Raw genomic sequence first — 16,824 nt, 5'->3', positions numbered from 1 at the left:
AATCTTACACTAACTCTGATTTATCAAGAGAATAAGTTTTGTGTGTATACAGACATTTAGGATAAAACACACAGATTTTCTATACATTAGGCCCCTGGGCTAGTGTCCAAGTTCAAAATACATCCGATATGTTTAAATCACTTCTGAAACACTTTAAAAAGACTAGTTCATACTGTACAGACTGATGCTGATCAATCACCAGATCACATTCCGGCTCCTGACAAATAGTGAATGAACATGTTCTGTAGGTAAAAACAAACACCGACTAACACTAACAGATGCCAACAGGGAAAAGACTTGATATCTGACAATATCTGTCTACTGGTGTTGGTTGACATCTGATGGTGCAATGTGAACTAGCCTTAAGAAAATATGACTGTTAAGATGGTACCTTGCTCTTCTTTGTGTTTCTCTGCTGTCTCTGTAATATTTTGTGGCTCTGTGAGGAGAGAAAAATATATAATTTTTACGGATACACAAAAGAAAATCCTGTAACTAAAGTATGTCTGCCTGTGAAAAATATGACCTGAAAATGAACTGTGAGATTTAGAGGCCTCTTACAGCCCTTTTATTCTCTTCCTGAATGTAATATAAGTCACCATTCACTTCCTTTATGTTCAGTCACCATAGAGAATATGCATGAGTGAAGAAGTCACACAGCCTCTTTTGTATGTTTCCATAATTGCCTTATAAGGAGTTGTTTTTCAAGTGATATGTTTCTTTTCCTCTTATTTCTAGCCACCTTGTTCCTGTTTTTCTGTGTTCACATTTATGTTCCATATTTGTAATTTCAGAGTATGGAATGATTCATTTTACAGATACATTTTCTATGGAAGGTATAAATTGTGTAAACTGCTCAATAAAGATTGAAGATTTGTGACATAACTCTGTTCATGTATTGATTCTTCCCACGGCCGCTGACCATATATAACTCAGAGGGAGTGAAGCTTAACTGAAGAGTAAGAGAAATCTAATTCTTACATGACCTTTATAGGAAAAGGCTTCACAATCATGGAGCATTATTTCACTCAACAAGCTATTAACTGACTGCTAATGTGTCTCAGTAAGCACAGCTATAGTGATAGTACCGTTTCCTGCAGGGTTCATGATGAAGGTCACTGGGCCTGTGATGTTGTTTCCAGCGAATACAGGAGCATTTAGAGTTGCTCCCGTCTGAGCATTCAGATCAACACTGACTCCAGTGTGAGCGCTGCTGCTCATCTGGACTGGAATAGAGACAGAGATTAATTACATTTCCTAAATGACAACTTTAACATTACTGATATTCTTTTCTTCATACCTTCCTTGTGTTTCAGCTTGTCTTCTTCCATCTCATCTCGTGTGTCACAATGCTGATCAACAGATCAAGGCGCTTCAAAAAACAAAACAAAAAAACAGGTAAATAAAATATAGCAGCAATTATGAAATATATTATGATTATATATACAACAAGCAACAATTATAAAATATGAGTTATTAAATGTGAAGGGGGTGGAGAAGATGAAGAATATTATCCTTCTACACATTACATGATTTTTTAAATACTTCCTCTGAAATTTTACTTAATCATGGAATTATATGTTAAAGCATTTATTTTCCTTTTCATCTTCAAACAATAGAGAATAATGATGAATATTGTCTGTACATATATTGTCTGTCTATATGTTTTGGGGAAATATCCTGCTTAATAAACTTCAACCCTGGAGAAGCTACACATCCTCTGTATCTGTATGTGTGTTGGTATTCTGGTTGCAATTCAGTATTGGTGAAAGATGAACAACTGGCATACTGGATGATGGAATGACTTTTTCTTGACAAGCTGATGCCTAGAAGAGCAGTTCTGTGACCTCGGAGGGTCATTCTGTGCCTAAACCATGACAAAAGACTGAAAGACTCAGACCGGTGTAGGTACTCGAGAGGTGAACTAATCATTTCTGTTTCCTAGGCATAGCCTATATGGCTGAATGAGTGAATAGTTTCGGAGAGACAGTTTCCTATTTTGTGTTAACATAATACATTACACTGTCTGTTTGCATTTGTTTTCTGATAGTATAGTTCTGATTGATAAGAGCAGCAGTGTTGCCGATTTGGGGATTTTGTTGCCAAATTTAGCTACTTTCTCATTATTCCTGCAACTTTTATTAATGTTTTGCGACAAGGAGCTATTTTGGATATAATTAAATAAAATTATTGATTTTTTTTGGAGATTTTTTTATTTTGGGCAATGAAACTCTTGCACTGGTTGGCCACACCCTGCTGTAATCTCACGTTCACACTCAATCCTCAATCCTTGGCAGACAGATAATTATTATATTGTAAGACAATATTAGACATATTAATTTATTCTAATATCATTTATTATTTTTATAATTCATAAAACACATTTAATGTACATGCCCTGTCCCAGACTATTGTATGTCATTTTGTACAGTTGACTGATGAATGATAATAATCATCATAATAATAAGTTTTATTTATATAGCACCTTTCCAGGGCTCAAGGACACTTTACAATGTACATTTAACAAGGAAGAGATAATACGAGTAGACAATGATGAAAAACAATAGTTTGAAGATAGAGTAAAGGAACATTATATGGACAGGGAAGCATACAGAAGAATAGAATCAAGCGCAATAAAATACAAAACAGGACTTAAGAGACATACCATAACATTCAGAGAACTATTAGTTAATTAAGCAGAGCAATTAATCCATCAAATCAGAGGTATAACATTCCGAAAACAAGTGAGTTTTGAGAAATGATTTCAATTCAGAGATATTATTAACACAACAGAGTGAGCGGGGGAGAAAATTGCAGAGTTTGGGTGCAATAGTACGGAATGATCTGCCACCTATTAAAGAGAGGTGATGCCGAGGAACAACGAGAAGGCCAGAGTCAGAGGAATGTAGTGAGCGAGTCGGGTGTAGGGGATGAGCATGTTACAAAAGGTAAGCAGCAGGAGAATTTTGAATTTAATACAGTAGGCAACTGGAAGCCAGTGGAGATCATACAAAATTGGGGTGATTTTGTATGAGTGAGTATTCTAGCAGCAGAGTTTTGAATGTATTGTAATCTGGAAATGGAGCTGGAAGGTAGACCAATGAAAAGGGCATTACAATAATCAAGGCGTGATGAGACAAATGCAAGGATGACAGTTTCAGCGTCTCTGGTACTGATGAAGGTAATGGCTGGGCAATGCGACATAGATGAAAGAATGCAGATTTGGTAATATAGGTAATATGAGACTGAAAGGAAAGGATGGAGTCAAAGATTACACCTACATTTTTAACAGTACTAGATGATTTGATGTGAGAACCAGCAATCTCACAGGTGATATTGGTAGAAATATTGCTGGTAAGTGAGGGAGTTCCAATGTAAATGATCTCAGTTTTGTCCATGTTAAAGGGGTGGTTCGGTGTTTTTTTTTCCAGGCTTGATTGTGTTCTTAGGGCACAGTTTAACATGTCTTAATGCTTCGTTTTTTTGAAAACGCTGTTTTTTTCATATATTTTACCTTTATTCTACACCTCTGTTTCCACTGTCATATGAATGGCTCGTTTGACTTCCTGCTTCAATGAAGCCACTCCCTCCGAAATACGTAGTGTGCTCAAATTGGTTAGCAGGTTGGCCGCTGGCCCAGTGTATTGTGATTCGCTGAAGCATCCGGAAACGACACCCCCCTTTACCATCCATTTCTTCATTCAAAATGAAAATAATGCCGTCTACAGTATATTGCTGTATCAAATAAAGCCCGAATTAAACACAAATGAAGAGGGTAAATCACAATTGCGGCTTTTAAAGGATGTTTATGAATGGTATTTCATTTTGTATTTGTGTCAAAGTGTTTAAATATGCTGTCACTGCTGTTTGTTAGCTTTCAATATACAGTTTTATCCTGATTAAAGCTTTACTGTAGCCGAATACATGACTGAGTAGTTGCATTTTTGTAAAGGTAGCGTTTAATTTATAGCATGAAAAACTGTTTGTCTATGAACAGACATTTGGTGTTTGTAAAATATAGCTAACTGGCTAGCGAAACAAAAACGAGTTGCTCTTTGTAGATGTCCTTTTATGCAACCAAAAAAAGCAACAGAACTATAAGTCTAAAAGAGTACTTACAGTTTGAAGCCAATAAACAGCAGCTTCTGTTTAAAGTGGGTACTGCTTCATCTTTCAGTACAAGCCTTTGTGCATTTAGTAATAGCCATCCAGCATTGAACTCGTGTAGATTCAGGAAGCTGTCTTCAGCCCCGCATCCAGTGTAGAAAATATCACAGATTATAATGGGTTCTATTATTTGTCGCGTCGCACGCATGTGTGCGTCCGGTGTACACAACTCTTTCGCTTCCACATGCTGCACCACATGGCCTCGCCCACTGTTCCCAGGGGCATGTTTGAGGGTTTATGATGTCACCAACCCGTTGTAGTCCAAAACCGGTTGTGTTTGTAGTCATTAAACTTTAATAGACAATATCTCTGTAACACAGTTCGTAAATGTGGGAAGAAGGAGGCGGGAACCGGCGAACATTCAACAAAACTTTAATCCAAAATAAACAAAGAACAAAACGAATGTAATGCCGGCAGACCCTCGCGGACGTCTGCCGGCCACACAAACAACAAAACCATAACATAAAGTCCAGGCCTGGTCCTCTCTCGTCCTTCACTGATGTCACTCCTCCTTTTATGCCTCCGGAGCTCCTCCGTGAGAGACTCGAGGCCGGCACGCCTCGCAGGTGATGCTCGTTATCACTCGCGTCACCGGCCTCGCACCGTTCCCTCACGGCTCTCGCCCGCCCTGCTCGTCACAATTTCCGTTTGCATTGAACTTTCAGCGCTGTAACTTTGCAGATACTGTTTATGCTCAAGCAGCAACATTACACACTAACTAAAGTTAAAAAAACTGAAATCACATTGAACCACCCCTTTAAGTTTCAGAAAATTTTAATTAAGTCAATCTTTCACACAAGCAGAAATTTTGTCTGTTTAGGGAAGTAGAGCAGGTGTGCAGATAAAATATAATTGAATGTGATCAGCATAAAAGTGATAGTTAAAACCATGACGTTGTAAAATCTGAGCAAGTGTTATGATGTAAATTATGAATAATAAAGGCCAGAGAACGGATCCCTGGGGAACACCTTGCTTCAGGGGGACAGTAGGTGATCGAAAATCCTTAACTGAGATGTAGAATTGTCTGTCAGAGAGATAGGAAGAAAACCAAGAGCAGTAGCAGAAATACCCAAATCTGAGAGACTAGAAATAAGTAATTCATGGGAGATGGTATCGAAGGCAGAGCTGAGGTCAAGTAGCATAAGTACAGACAGAGAACCAGAGTCACCAGAAAGCAGTAGATCATTCACTACCATTACAAGTGCAGTTTCAGTACTATGGAGGGGGCAAAAACCAGATTGAAAGGGATCAAAGAGAGTTGGGAGGCAACAGTGCTTTCCAGTAATTTGGCTATGAAGGGTAATTTGAAATAGGACGGTAATTAGATGGGGTCGAGGTTGGGTTTCTTGAAAACAGGGGCAACTGCAGCAGTTTTGAGTGGCAGAGGAAATGAAGCAGAGGTAAGAGATGTATTGATGAAGTGAGAGATAAGTGCAGAGATGGAAGAATGGCAAAGTTTCAGGAGAGAAGTAGGAGCAGGATCATGTTGACAGGATGAAGAGTTGGAGTTCAAGATCAACTTAGAGACAGAAGATGGGGGCGTCAAAAAAAAAACAAGACAGAGACTGACTGGATAGATTTGGTGGATAGCTGAGCTTTGTATCAGTAGAGAAGCATTGGTGGACAGCATCAGTTTTTTCCAAGCAAAAAATCCAGAAAAGAACAGCAAAGCTCATTAGAAGCTAGGGTGTCCTGGGGTGGAGGTTTAGTAAGCTTATTTATTGTATTAAATAATGCTTTTGGCCTGTTACTTGATTTATTAATTGTGGCAGAGACAAAACTAGAGCGAGCCGAGATGAGAGCAGATTTGTATATTTTGAGATTATCAAGAAAAGCTAAATAATGTACAGTAAGTCTGATTTTTTTTCTCTAGAGACGTTCAAGCCGTCTACCAGTAGCCTTAAGAATACGGAGCTCAGGGGTATACCAAGGAGAAGAGTGGGAAGAAGGGACACTTCTGGTCTTAATAGGAGCATGCTGCTGTAAGATTTCAGAAATTATGGAGTGATAGTTAGATAATATCATGGAGGGAGAAGAAATATCAAAGACATCAGAGAGGTTCAAAGAAACAATAGATGCAGTATCAATAGATAAATGATGATAATGATAAATAGATAAATGATGCAGTATCAATAGCTTTCAGATTGCGGTATGAAAGAACAGTCTTAAGGCATTTCTTACGCATAGGCAGACTTAAGCTAAAATCAAGAAGTTTGTGATCAGAGATACCAGTGTCAGAGGAAGAGATGGAACAGATATCAACCCTGGATGTACATATAAGATCAAGGATATGACCACGAGTATGGGTGGGAAAATGAGCATGCTGAGTCAGATTAAAACATTCAAAAACAGACAGTAATTGATTAGTGTTAGAGCAAACGGTATTGACATGAATATTGAAGTCACAAAGCAGGAGAATGGGAAATGACAATAAACAGGCAAGGGTTAACAGTTCAGAAAAAAGAGGACGATAGAGCAAGATGATTATAAGAGAGTCAGCCTTCAATACCATATATTCAAATGAATTGGAATCATGAAAATTAAGTTGCGCGAGTCATTGCTGGGCATCAGTGAGATAGATTAAAGAGCGATGTATAGTATAGCTGGCGGGTAATTGTCTGGGCATGGACGACAATCTATGGTTAGTCCAGATGCACAGAAGGGCATCAGGCTTAGAGCAAAATGTACTCCTGAAGACACACTGTGAGCGGTGTATGTATCGTGGGCACCGGAGAATCCCTAGACTCCGGCAGAATTCATACGTCACAGAATCGAGATGCGGGTGGCAATTCAAAGCCCTTAGCTGTGATGGTAAATATCCAATATCCATTACGGAAGTGAGATAAAAAAATGAGGCAGATAAGAGAAGAAAAAAGAAAAAAAAAGTGCGAGCCAATCACAGGCAAAAACCACTTTAGCCTAAATGACACTTCACCAAAAACAGCAGACTAAATAGGAGACAACACACCCAGATAGCAAGCATTAAACGAACAGCGAAACCGACTGAGAGAGCGGTTACTCACCCATCAGAATAGCCGAACGTGGTGGAGACATTAACAGGGTGGGCTCGCAGCAGCCCAGTGGCAAGCTCACAGATAACAGGAGTTTGATAATGACAACAGTCCAGTTCAAAGATCAGCAGTGAGAAATGGAGTAATCCAGACAGAATTCTGATTAAAAAAAATAATCCGAACAGAACTGTGGAAAAACATGTAGCAAAACATACAAACAGTCCAGGTGCGAAGCATAGTGTTCTCCACCTGGAAGTTCATGAACGATGGACTCAAGGACTCAAAATGACTGAAATATGATGAATATGATGAGCAACAACTCTCCACACGATGGCTACAGAATACAGCTATCATGTGCGGTTCCGCAACATAACTTGGGGATGTGATAATAAATCAATGTAAAATCAATGTAAAGTCATGGCCTCGAGATCCTGTGTTCAGGGAACAACATATTTTATCATGGCCACGAGTTAAAAACAACCTGCTTGACCATAGTGAACTGGAATTATTAGAAATGGATAGGCCTATAATAATATTTATTTTTAATTAACAATGACAAAATAGGGGAGGAATTAAAGGTGCTAAAGAGGATGTTTTGTTTTATACATTTTTGCAATATTACTTGAAACTGTCTTTACTAACTGATAAAAGACTATTTATTAGGTGCACTGAAAGGAATAATATTAATATACATCATCTGTGCACAAGGTAGGGCCTTAAAAACATCAGCCAATCGTTTACGCGATCATCGCGTAAACGATTGGCCCTCTTGCTTGTCAATCACTGCCATGACGTTCCTTGTGCGAGACGTGCGCGGCTGCGCTCCAGTAACTTTCCACACTCTACAGGCGCCGCATGCAATGTTTTTGTCAGGAGACAGGAGTAACAACTGCAGATTATGAGTTACCTGCGGTGAGTCCGACATAATGAATCCACTAACTGTCACGGAATGAAGGAAGGATGCAGATGCAAGTTAAATCTCTTTAATAGAGCTTCACACCGAAGGTAGTCAGATTCAACATACACAAAGAACATATAACAGTCAGCAGGAGAGTGGTAACACAGGGACGTCGATGGGCGGTGAAGATCCGTGAAGAGTGATGACCGAAGAGCAGTGTCCGTGAAGTAATCCGTGCGTGAAGTCCAGAGAGTAATCCAACGAGAACACGAAAACCAGGAAGCAATGAATCAAAATCCAGTCCAGGGAAACACACAACAAGCAACACAGGAAACAACACGCGGACACCGTACAACGATCTGACAAACAAGAGACGAAAGACAAGGCGTTATATAGGCAGATGGTAATTGCTCACAGCTGCCGCTGATCAACAATCAGCGGCGACGCCCACACAAAACAATCAGGTGACACACCCACACCATCACACAGACACCAGAATGAGACAGCGGATTCATGAACCGTGACAGTACCCCCTCTCCTAGGAACGCCTCACGGCGTTCCCAGAACTCCTTACCTGCCGATTGTAATCATCGATAAGGGAGTGATCCAGAATGTCTCTAGCAGGAACCCAACTTCTCTCCTCCGGACCGTAACCTTCCCAGTCCACCAAGTACTGGAATCCGCGTCCCCTCCGCCTCGAGTCCAGAATGCGATTAACCGAATAGGTTGGTTCCCCGTCTACGAGCCGCGGCGGTGGGGGAACCGGAGTAGGCGGATTAAGATGCGAGTGAAAAACAGGCTTAATTTTGGAAACATGGAAGGCGGGATGAATCCTCCTGTACGCCGGAGGCAATTTGAGTCGGACTGCCACTGGGCTAATAATCTTAGTGACAGGAAACGGGCCAATGAATTTGGGAGCTAACTTATTGGCAACGGAACGGAGCGGAATGTTCTTGGTAGAAAGCCACACTTTTTGACCCACGACGTATACGGGAGGCTTTGACCGGTGGCGATCAGTCTTAGCCTTGGTGCGCGCCCTCACTTGCAACAGAGTCTCGCGGGCTCTGTTCCAAGTGCGGTGGCACCTCTGGACAAAGGCGTGAGCAGAGGGGACCGCGACTTCGGATTCCAGACTGGGAAACACAGGTGGCTGGTAACCTAAACTACATTCGAACGGAGAGAGGCCCGTAGAAGACACTGGTAACGAATTGTGTGCGTACTCAATCATAGAGAGTTGTTGGCTCCAGGAGGAAGGATTCTTGGATGCCAAACATCGCAACATCGCTCTAAATCTTGGTTGGCTCTCTCGGTCTGTCCATTGGTCTGGGGATGGAACCCAGAGGAAAGACTAGCCGTCGCGCCCAGCAGTCTACAAAACTCCTGCCAAAATTTGGACACAAACTGGGGACCCCTGTCGGACACCACATCTACCGGGAGGCCATGTAACCGAAAGATGTGGTCTACGACAGTAACCGCTGTCTCCTTGGCAGAGGGCAATTTGGTCAAGGGAATGAAATGAGTCGCCTTCGAGAACCGGTCCACTACGGTCAAAACGACCGTGTACCCCTGGGAGGGTGGGAGGGCGGTGACAAAATCTAGAGCGATGTGGGACCAGGGTCTCAAAGGGACAGACAGCGGTTGGAGTAACCCATCTGGAGGGCGGTTGGACGTCTTACCAGTGGCACAAACCGAGCAAGCCAAAACAAAACTGCGGATGTCCCGAGCCATAGCAGGCCACCAGAATCGTTGCTTAACCAAAAATCTGGTTCGATTAACCCCTGGATGACAAGCCACGTTGGAACAATGCCCCCACTTGATGACGCAGGACCTTAACTCCTCCGGCACAAACAAACGGTTCGGTGGGCACCCGGGCGGAGGCATTACCCCTTCTAAGGCCGCCAGGACCTTCGATTCGACCTCCCATGTAAGAGTGGAGACTACTAATGTCTCAGGAAGAATACACTCGGGAGTAGACGGGCGCTCGGATGGATCAAAAATACGAGATAAAGAATCGGGCTTGATGTTTTTGGAGCCCGGGCGGTACGATAGAGCAAAGTCAAAACGTCCGAAAAAAGTGCCCACCGAGCCTGCCTGGAGTTGAGTCTTTTGGCCGATCGAATATATTCTAGGTTCTTGTGATCAGTCCAAACGATGAAGGGCACCCCCGATCCCTCCAACCAATGACGCCACTCTTCCAACGCTAATTTGACTGCCAACAACTCTCTGTTACCAATGTCATAATTGCGTTCAGCGGGAGACAAACGATGAGAAAAATACGCGCAGGGATGCATCTTCTCGTCCGAGGGCGCCCGCTGGGAAAGAACTGCTCCTACCCCCACCTCTGACGCATCGACCTCCACCACGAACTGACGCGAAGGATCAGGGGCGATAAGAATGGGAGCCGAAACGAAGCGGCTCTTCAGTTTGGCAAATGCAACCTGAGCTGCATCTGACCACCTGAAGGTCGTTCGTGGTGAGGTCAAGGCGGTCAGAGGCGCGGCTAGCTGGCTGAAATTGCGAATAAAACGCCGGTAAAAATTGGCAAACCCCAGAAACCGCTGTAGGGCCTTACGGGAATCTGGACTTGGCCAATCCACCACAGCCTTAACCTTGTCAGGATCCATGCGAATTCCCTCGGACGAGACGATGTACCCTAGAAAGGAAACAGACTGTGCATGAAATTCGCATTTCTCCGCCTTGACAAAAAGCCCATTCTCTAGCAGACGCTGGAGCACTCGTCTGACGTGTTGAACATGTTCCTGGAGAGACGACGAAAATATCAATATGTCATCCAGGTAGACATAAATGAACTGATCAACCATGTCTCTCAACACGTCATTGACGAGTGCCTGGAAGACCGCGGGCGAGTTGGAAAGCCCGAAGGGCATAACCAAGTATTCAAAGTGCCCTCTAGGGGTGTTAAAAGCGGTCTTCCATTCATCCCCCTTCCTAATGCGGACCAAATGATAAGCGTTCCTCAAGTCCAATTTAGTGAAAACGGACGCTCCCTGCAACCTCTCAAAGGCTGAAGACATCAACGGCAAAGGGTAAGTATTCTTTACCGTGATGTTGTTCAACCCTCGGTAATCAATACAAGGTCGCAGAGATCCGTCCTTCTTCCCCACAAAAAAGAACCCCGCCCCCGCTGGAGAAGAGGAAGGGCGGATGAACTTAGCTGCCAGAGAATCAGAAATGTATTTCTCCATGGCCTCCCTCTCGGGAACAGACAGAGAGTATAATTTGCCCTTAGGCGGAGACTTACCCGGAACTAAGTCTATGGCACAGTCATAGGGACGATGCGGAGGGAGAGAAGCAGCACGGGACTTACTGAACACTTCCTTCAGGTCCAGATACTCCGCGGGCACGTTAGACAAATCCGCAGCCTTTTCCTGTAACACAGAGACAGACACAGTGGGACAAGCAGACTTAAGACAAGACCTGTGACACAAAGTGCTCCACTCGGTGATGGTGTTGAGTTGCCAGTCGATCCGAGGATTGTGCTTGGTGAGCCAGGGGTGTCCGAGAACTACGGGTGCTTGCGGTGAGTCCAAAAGCATGAACTGAATCCTCTCGTTGTGGTTACCGGAGGTGGTGAGGGTGACGTAATCCGTGATCTGAGAGATGTTAGGAAGGCATTGACCGTTGAGTGCGTTGACTGTAACCAGGTGAGTAAGTGAAGAGATGGGTAGTCCATGCTGTAGTGCGTAACTGGTGTCCATAAAGTTCCCCTCAGCCCCGGAGTCAACGAGTGCATTGCAGGTGATGTTGTGAGACGCCCATCTCAGTCTTACCGGGAGAAGAGGTGATGGTGAGGACTTCTCAGCGGAGATCCCGCCCGATAGTAGCCTCGAGTTTACTATCGGGCTTGGTCTTTTACTGGACAAGACCTGAGAAGATGTCCCGATGCTCCACAGTATAGGCATAAGCCCAGGGATCTCCGCCTTTCTCTCTCCTCCCGGGAAAGCCGAGCTCTCCCTACCTGCATGGGCTCAGGATCTGTGGCGGGACCGACCGTATTAGCAGCGCTGGCCGTCCGGCCCTCCGCTCCCTGTAGTCTGGTGCTGGGGACCTCCAAAAACTCCAGTTTCTGGAGGCGGGAATCCACCCGTAAAGCGAGATCAACCAGCCCGTTGAAAGTCTGAGGAAGGTCCAGGGTGTAAATCTCGCGGTGAATACGGCCGGCCAGCCCATGCAGGAACACATCCCACTGCGCCTCCTCGTTCCAACGGCACTCCGCCGCGAGGGTGCGGAACTGGATGGCATAATCCGCGACCGTGCGGCTTCCCTGCTTGAGTTCGGTAAGCTGTCGAGCGGCCTCCTTTCCTGCTACCGCACGGTCGAACACCCTCTTCATCTCGGCGGAGAGTGCCTGGAACGAGGAACAACATGGGTCTTTATTCTCCCACACCGCCGTTCCCCATAAAGCCGCCTTCCCAGTCAACAATGTAAGTACGAACGCCACCTTGGATTCCTCATGCTCGAATGTACGAGGCTGCAGAGAAAAATGCAGGGAACACTTATTCAGAAAAGCTCTGCAAAACTCTGGCTCACCGGCGTAACTCTGGGGCACAGGCAGGCGGGGCTCCGGTAGATCGCGTCGCTCCAGCGACGCGGGGGGAACAGGCGGTGTGGGTGGCGCAGTGGGAGCGCGAAGTTGTTGAAGTTCCCGGGAGAGCTCGGACACCTGTGTTACCAGCGCTTGGACAGCGCGTCCGGTGGAAGTGATGCTCTCCTGCTGCTGGTCCATGCGGGAGATGCTGTGGTTGATGAACTCCGTTAAAGCTGCTGAACTCGCTGCATCCATATTGGTCAGATCGTTCTGTCACGGAATGAAGGAAGGATGCAGATGCAAGTTAAATCTCTTTAATAGAGCTTCACACCGAAGGTAGTCAGATTCAACATACACAAAGAACATATAACAGTCAGCAGGAGAGTGGTAACACAGGGACGTCGATGGGCGGTGAAGATCCGTGAAGAGTGATGACCGAAGAGCAGTGTCCGTGAAGTAATCCGTGCGTGAAGTCCAGAGAGTAATCCAACGAGAACACGAAAACCAGGAAGCAATGAATCAAAATCCAGTCCAGGGAAACACACAACAAGCAACACAGGAAACAACACGCGGACACCGTACAACGATCTGACAAACAAGAGACGAAAGACAAGGCGTTATATAGGCAGATGGTAATTGCTCACAGCTGCCGCTGATCAACAATCAGCGGCGACGCCCACACAAAACAATCAGGTGACACACCCACACCATCACACAGACACCAGAATGAGACAGCGGATTCATGAACCGTGACACTAACACGATACAGCGAATGCCGGTGGTAAACACTCGTGTTCCAATACTTGTGTTTTGGGAGGCGTTCCCTCGAAATGAGCTGTGAATGAGGGAGGTTGTTCTTACACATGCACTCATTTCAAAAACTCACTAACAGTCTTTGGTTTCTCAGTCGACGAAAAGATCCTCTTTAGCACCTTTTAAGAAATGATTATATTAATATATTATAGCCTATTATATTGCGCACGATGTTGCCTATATACAGCATTTAAATGTTTAAAAAAAGTTTGTTATTATCAATAAATGATAAAAGAATATATAAAAACATAAAATCATGTTTATGATATATAGAAAAAAAGGTTTTAGAAAAGAGTTAACTTGTTTACAGAGTGACAACTTAATACACACTCCTGAAGGAGTTTTTTGTTTAGAAATAATTAATCAAATGTAAAATAATATAAAATAAAATGTGCTCAAGTTCACACACTTTACTGTTGAGCTGTTGAGTTGTCATTAATGGGTGTCCCTAAAATGGGGATTTTTTTTATACACATATGCAGACCTGTTTATACTTTATTTGTGAAAAATGAAGACTTTTGAGGATGATCCTAGAGATTTTCAGAGGGAGGGGTTTGGCAGCACTGGCGAGCAGTGACCCATAGACAGTGAAGAGAGATAAAGAGAGATATCTCGGTATCATGATGTAAAGTAGTGTTCACTCTCTTGTCTGTCTGTGTTTACTGCAGTAAACTGGCTTACAAATCTTTCAGGATTTGTTTCATAATATGTTTGAATATTCAGTTCTTTGAGGTCAATCACTTGCTGGGATCAAAGTAAACAAATGACTCTTTTCCCTGAAGAAATGTTCAATTGTGTGTTTTATTAAGTACCTGCCTTCTGTTTCAGTGACAAAGACATTATCCCATGATGCATTAGTGGTAACCATTACCTATACTAGTAATAATATGCACTGTCACATCAACAACATAATTGCAGTTAATTTCTGCAGAAACCACTGCAGAAATATGTTCATCTTCAGAACCAGTTAAAGCAGGGCGGTTTCAGGAAAACAAATGAAACCGGTTAATGCTGAAAGTCTATTTACAGCTGGAGGGGTTTCCAGAAAGAAGCTTTGTGTCTGGATCATGTTTCAGGGTTACTTTACTTCAGATAAATGTCTCTGAGATTCAGAGGTTTTCAGCACATGCATGAAAACACAGATTATGTGTGAATTCATTATGAATCATTATTATGATGATATAAAGTTATTCAGTCTTTCCAGTCTCACACTTCATGGATCTACACTGAAAACTGAACAAACTACATGCATTTATGGACACTTTACTTTTGCAATGGGTGATTTTAATATTTGGGAGCTGTAAATATTTCTATAACTCTGTTGTGTTCAATACAGTGTCATACAGTGTCACAATATTAGAATGTGCAGCTTTCTGTGATTTGCTTACAAAGACCCACTTGATCATCTGTTAGATCATGATATAAAGAAGTTTAAATGAATCAGAATGACTTCAGCACAGCATTAAAGTCTCAGAAGTGACCAATGACACATCATGAGATGACACACATACATGAAAACAACTGAAGAAAGATGAAACTCACCTCAGATCTTCCCGTTTTCTCTGAACTGTCGTGTTGAACAGCAGCTCTGGATTTTCCTTCACTTCTACAGAACCAGCAACTGTTTTCAGGACGAGACATGATAATGAGAAGAATGATAGACATGTCAACACACGCACTCATTCTGATCTGGTGTGTTATTCAGAAAGATTCATTATCAGAAAACAGTGCTGTAGGATTATCCATGAACGAAGCCCATCAAATGAACACAACACCACATTTCACAGATCACAGAGATCCAAAACACAACTGCTGAAGGAGCCCATGCCTGCTGAACCTCAAATTAGGGTTTGTAATGACAGAGCTGATCAATAAATAAGACCATCTTTTGTTCAACAAACTTTGAGATCAAATGGCTAAGTAATGCTTTTGTGACATTAATGCATAAATCACGGTCATATCAGGAAACAGAGATTTGTGGAGACGGTCTCAAGGCCTAAATCAACACAGACCTGAACAGTGACCTCCTCCAGGACATCTCCTATCCAGCTGCACAATCCAGAAACATCTTCTCTTAAACCAATAGAAACTTCATGAATTTACTCAAGATTTTAACAAAAAAAGGTCTCAAAATTGCTGCCAGTAAGCTGCATTAATTTGCCTTCGATATATCTTATGTATCATGTGTGTTTTAAATAACCTCTGGAGATCTTTCTCTGTGTTAAACATTTACAGCTAAATTCATATGAACTTCCACCTCAATTATGTAAAGTAACTGACTAAATGATTTCTAATATTCTGACGCAAAGTAGATTTGTGTAGGATGCACCATATTTGACTTCTTACTGCACACCCACATTTTGTGTTTTCAGAGAAGTTAGTAACACTTTACAATATGGTTCATTAATTAAACATTAGCTAATGTATTATCTAGCATGAAATAACCATGAGCAATACATTTGTTACTGTATTTACTAATCTTTGTAAACATTAGTTATTGAAAATACAGTTGTTCACCCTGTTGAAAAACCAGCATATGCTGATAAGGTTCTGGTATGAGCTGGTCCTAGACCAGTTCAAAACCTACCTTACCAGTATGCTGTTTTTTTCAACAGGGCATTTTATTCATGTTAGTTCACAGTGCATTAACTAATGTTAACAAGATTTTAGTAACGTAATGTTGAAACTAACATTATCAAAGAAAGATTAATAAATGCTGTAGAAGTGCAGTTCATTATAGACGGGTTTTCTGTATAAAAACAACACTGGATGCGCACACATTCAGGGGGGGAAACGCTAAAGAGTGATGCCGGTGACACGGATCAACTGGGGACGCGCGGGAGCGCGCAGATAGTTTTACCTGGATTTCCAGCAGATGTAAGACGGAGACAGATTCGTCATGCGATATTCCAGGGATCATAGATTTAAAAACGTATGTTTCACCAGTTCACAAGCGCCTCGATTGCGCGGTGTTCGTTCCTGCGTTTTTGGAGCAGTTTTAAGGAAGTTTATTATGCTCTCATGTCACGCTCACAAACCACGCCCACGTTAGTTTCAATGAATGACAAATGTCAAACGAAATTAAGTAAAGTATACGTATTTATTTTCAACATAAGTGTATCATATTGTGTCTGTAGTGTGCCGTCATGTTTTCTAAATACAAATTACAACAGACAGATTAATGTTTTATTAACAAGTCTTGTTAATTGATCTGTTGTTTATTATAGTTCATAATCAAATTATTTATTGTATGAGCAATTACATATAGCCTATTAAGAAAAAAGAAAAAACTTTGGCTTGTGTTTGTTCTAGGTGATTTTACTGATTTTGTTGATTTTATTTTCTGAGATCTCTTGCTTAGGTTTCAAGTAAAACCTCTGTATCCT

General features: G+C 42.5%; 1 protein-coding gene across 4 annotated transcripts in view; it reads right to left on the bottom strand.

The window, feature by feature from the left end:
- The window catches only part of LOC137006100 (NACHT, LRR and PYD domains-containing protein 12-like), a 114,556-nt gene extending 98,139 nt beyond the window's left edge, over window positions 1–16,417 (bottom strand). For all 4 annotated transcript variants that reach the window (XM_067366548.1, XM_067366557.1, XM_067366566.1 and 1 more), the window contains exons 1-5: window positions 16,299–16,417; window positions 14,981–15,059; window positions 1,301–1,372; window positions 1,089–1,226; window positions 392–439 (exon numbers count right to left, since the gene is read on the bottom strand). In XM_067366548.1, the coding sequence (XP_067222649.1) occupies window positions 392–439; window positions 1,089–1,226; window positions 1,301–1,331 (217 nt within the window). In that variant the 5' untranslated portion in view covers window positions 1,332–1,372; window positions 14,981–15,059; window positions 16,299–16,417. The remainder of the gene's footprint in view (window positions 1–391; window positions 440–1,088; window positions 1,227–1,300; window positions 1,373–14,980; window positions 15,060–16,298) is intronic.
- Between the last annotated feature and the right edge of the window lie 407 nt (window positions 16,418–16,824).

This window comes from Chanodichthys erythropterus, chromosome 3 (assembly GCF_024489055.1).
Source record: "Chanodichthys erythropterus isolate Z2021 chromosome 3, ASM2448905v1, whole genome shotgun sequence".
In the NCBI taxonomy this organism is placed as follows: domain Eukaryota; kingdom Metazoa; phylum Chordata; class Actinopteri; order Cypriniformes; family Xenocyprididae; genus Chanodichthys; species Chanodichthys erythropterus.
This window is presented reverse-complemented; position numbering and strand designations above follow the sequence as displayed.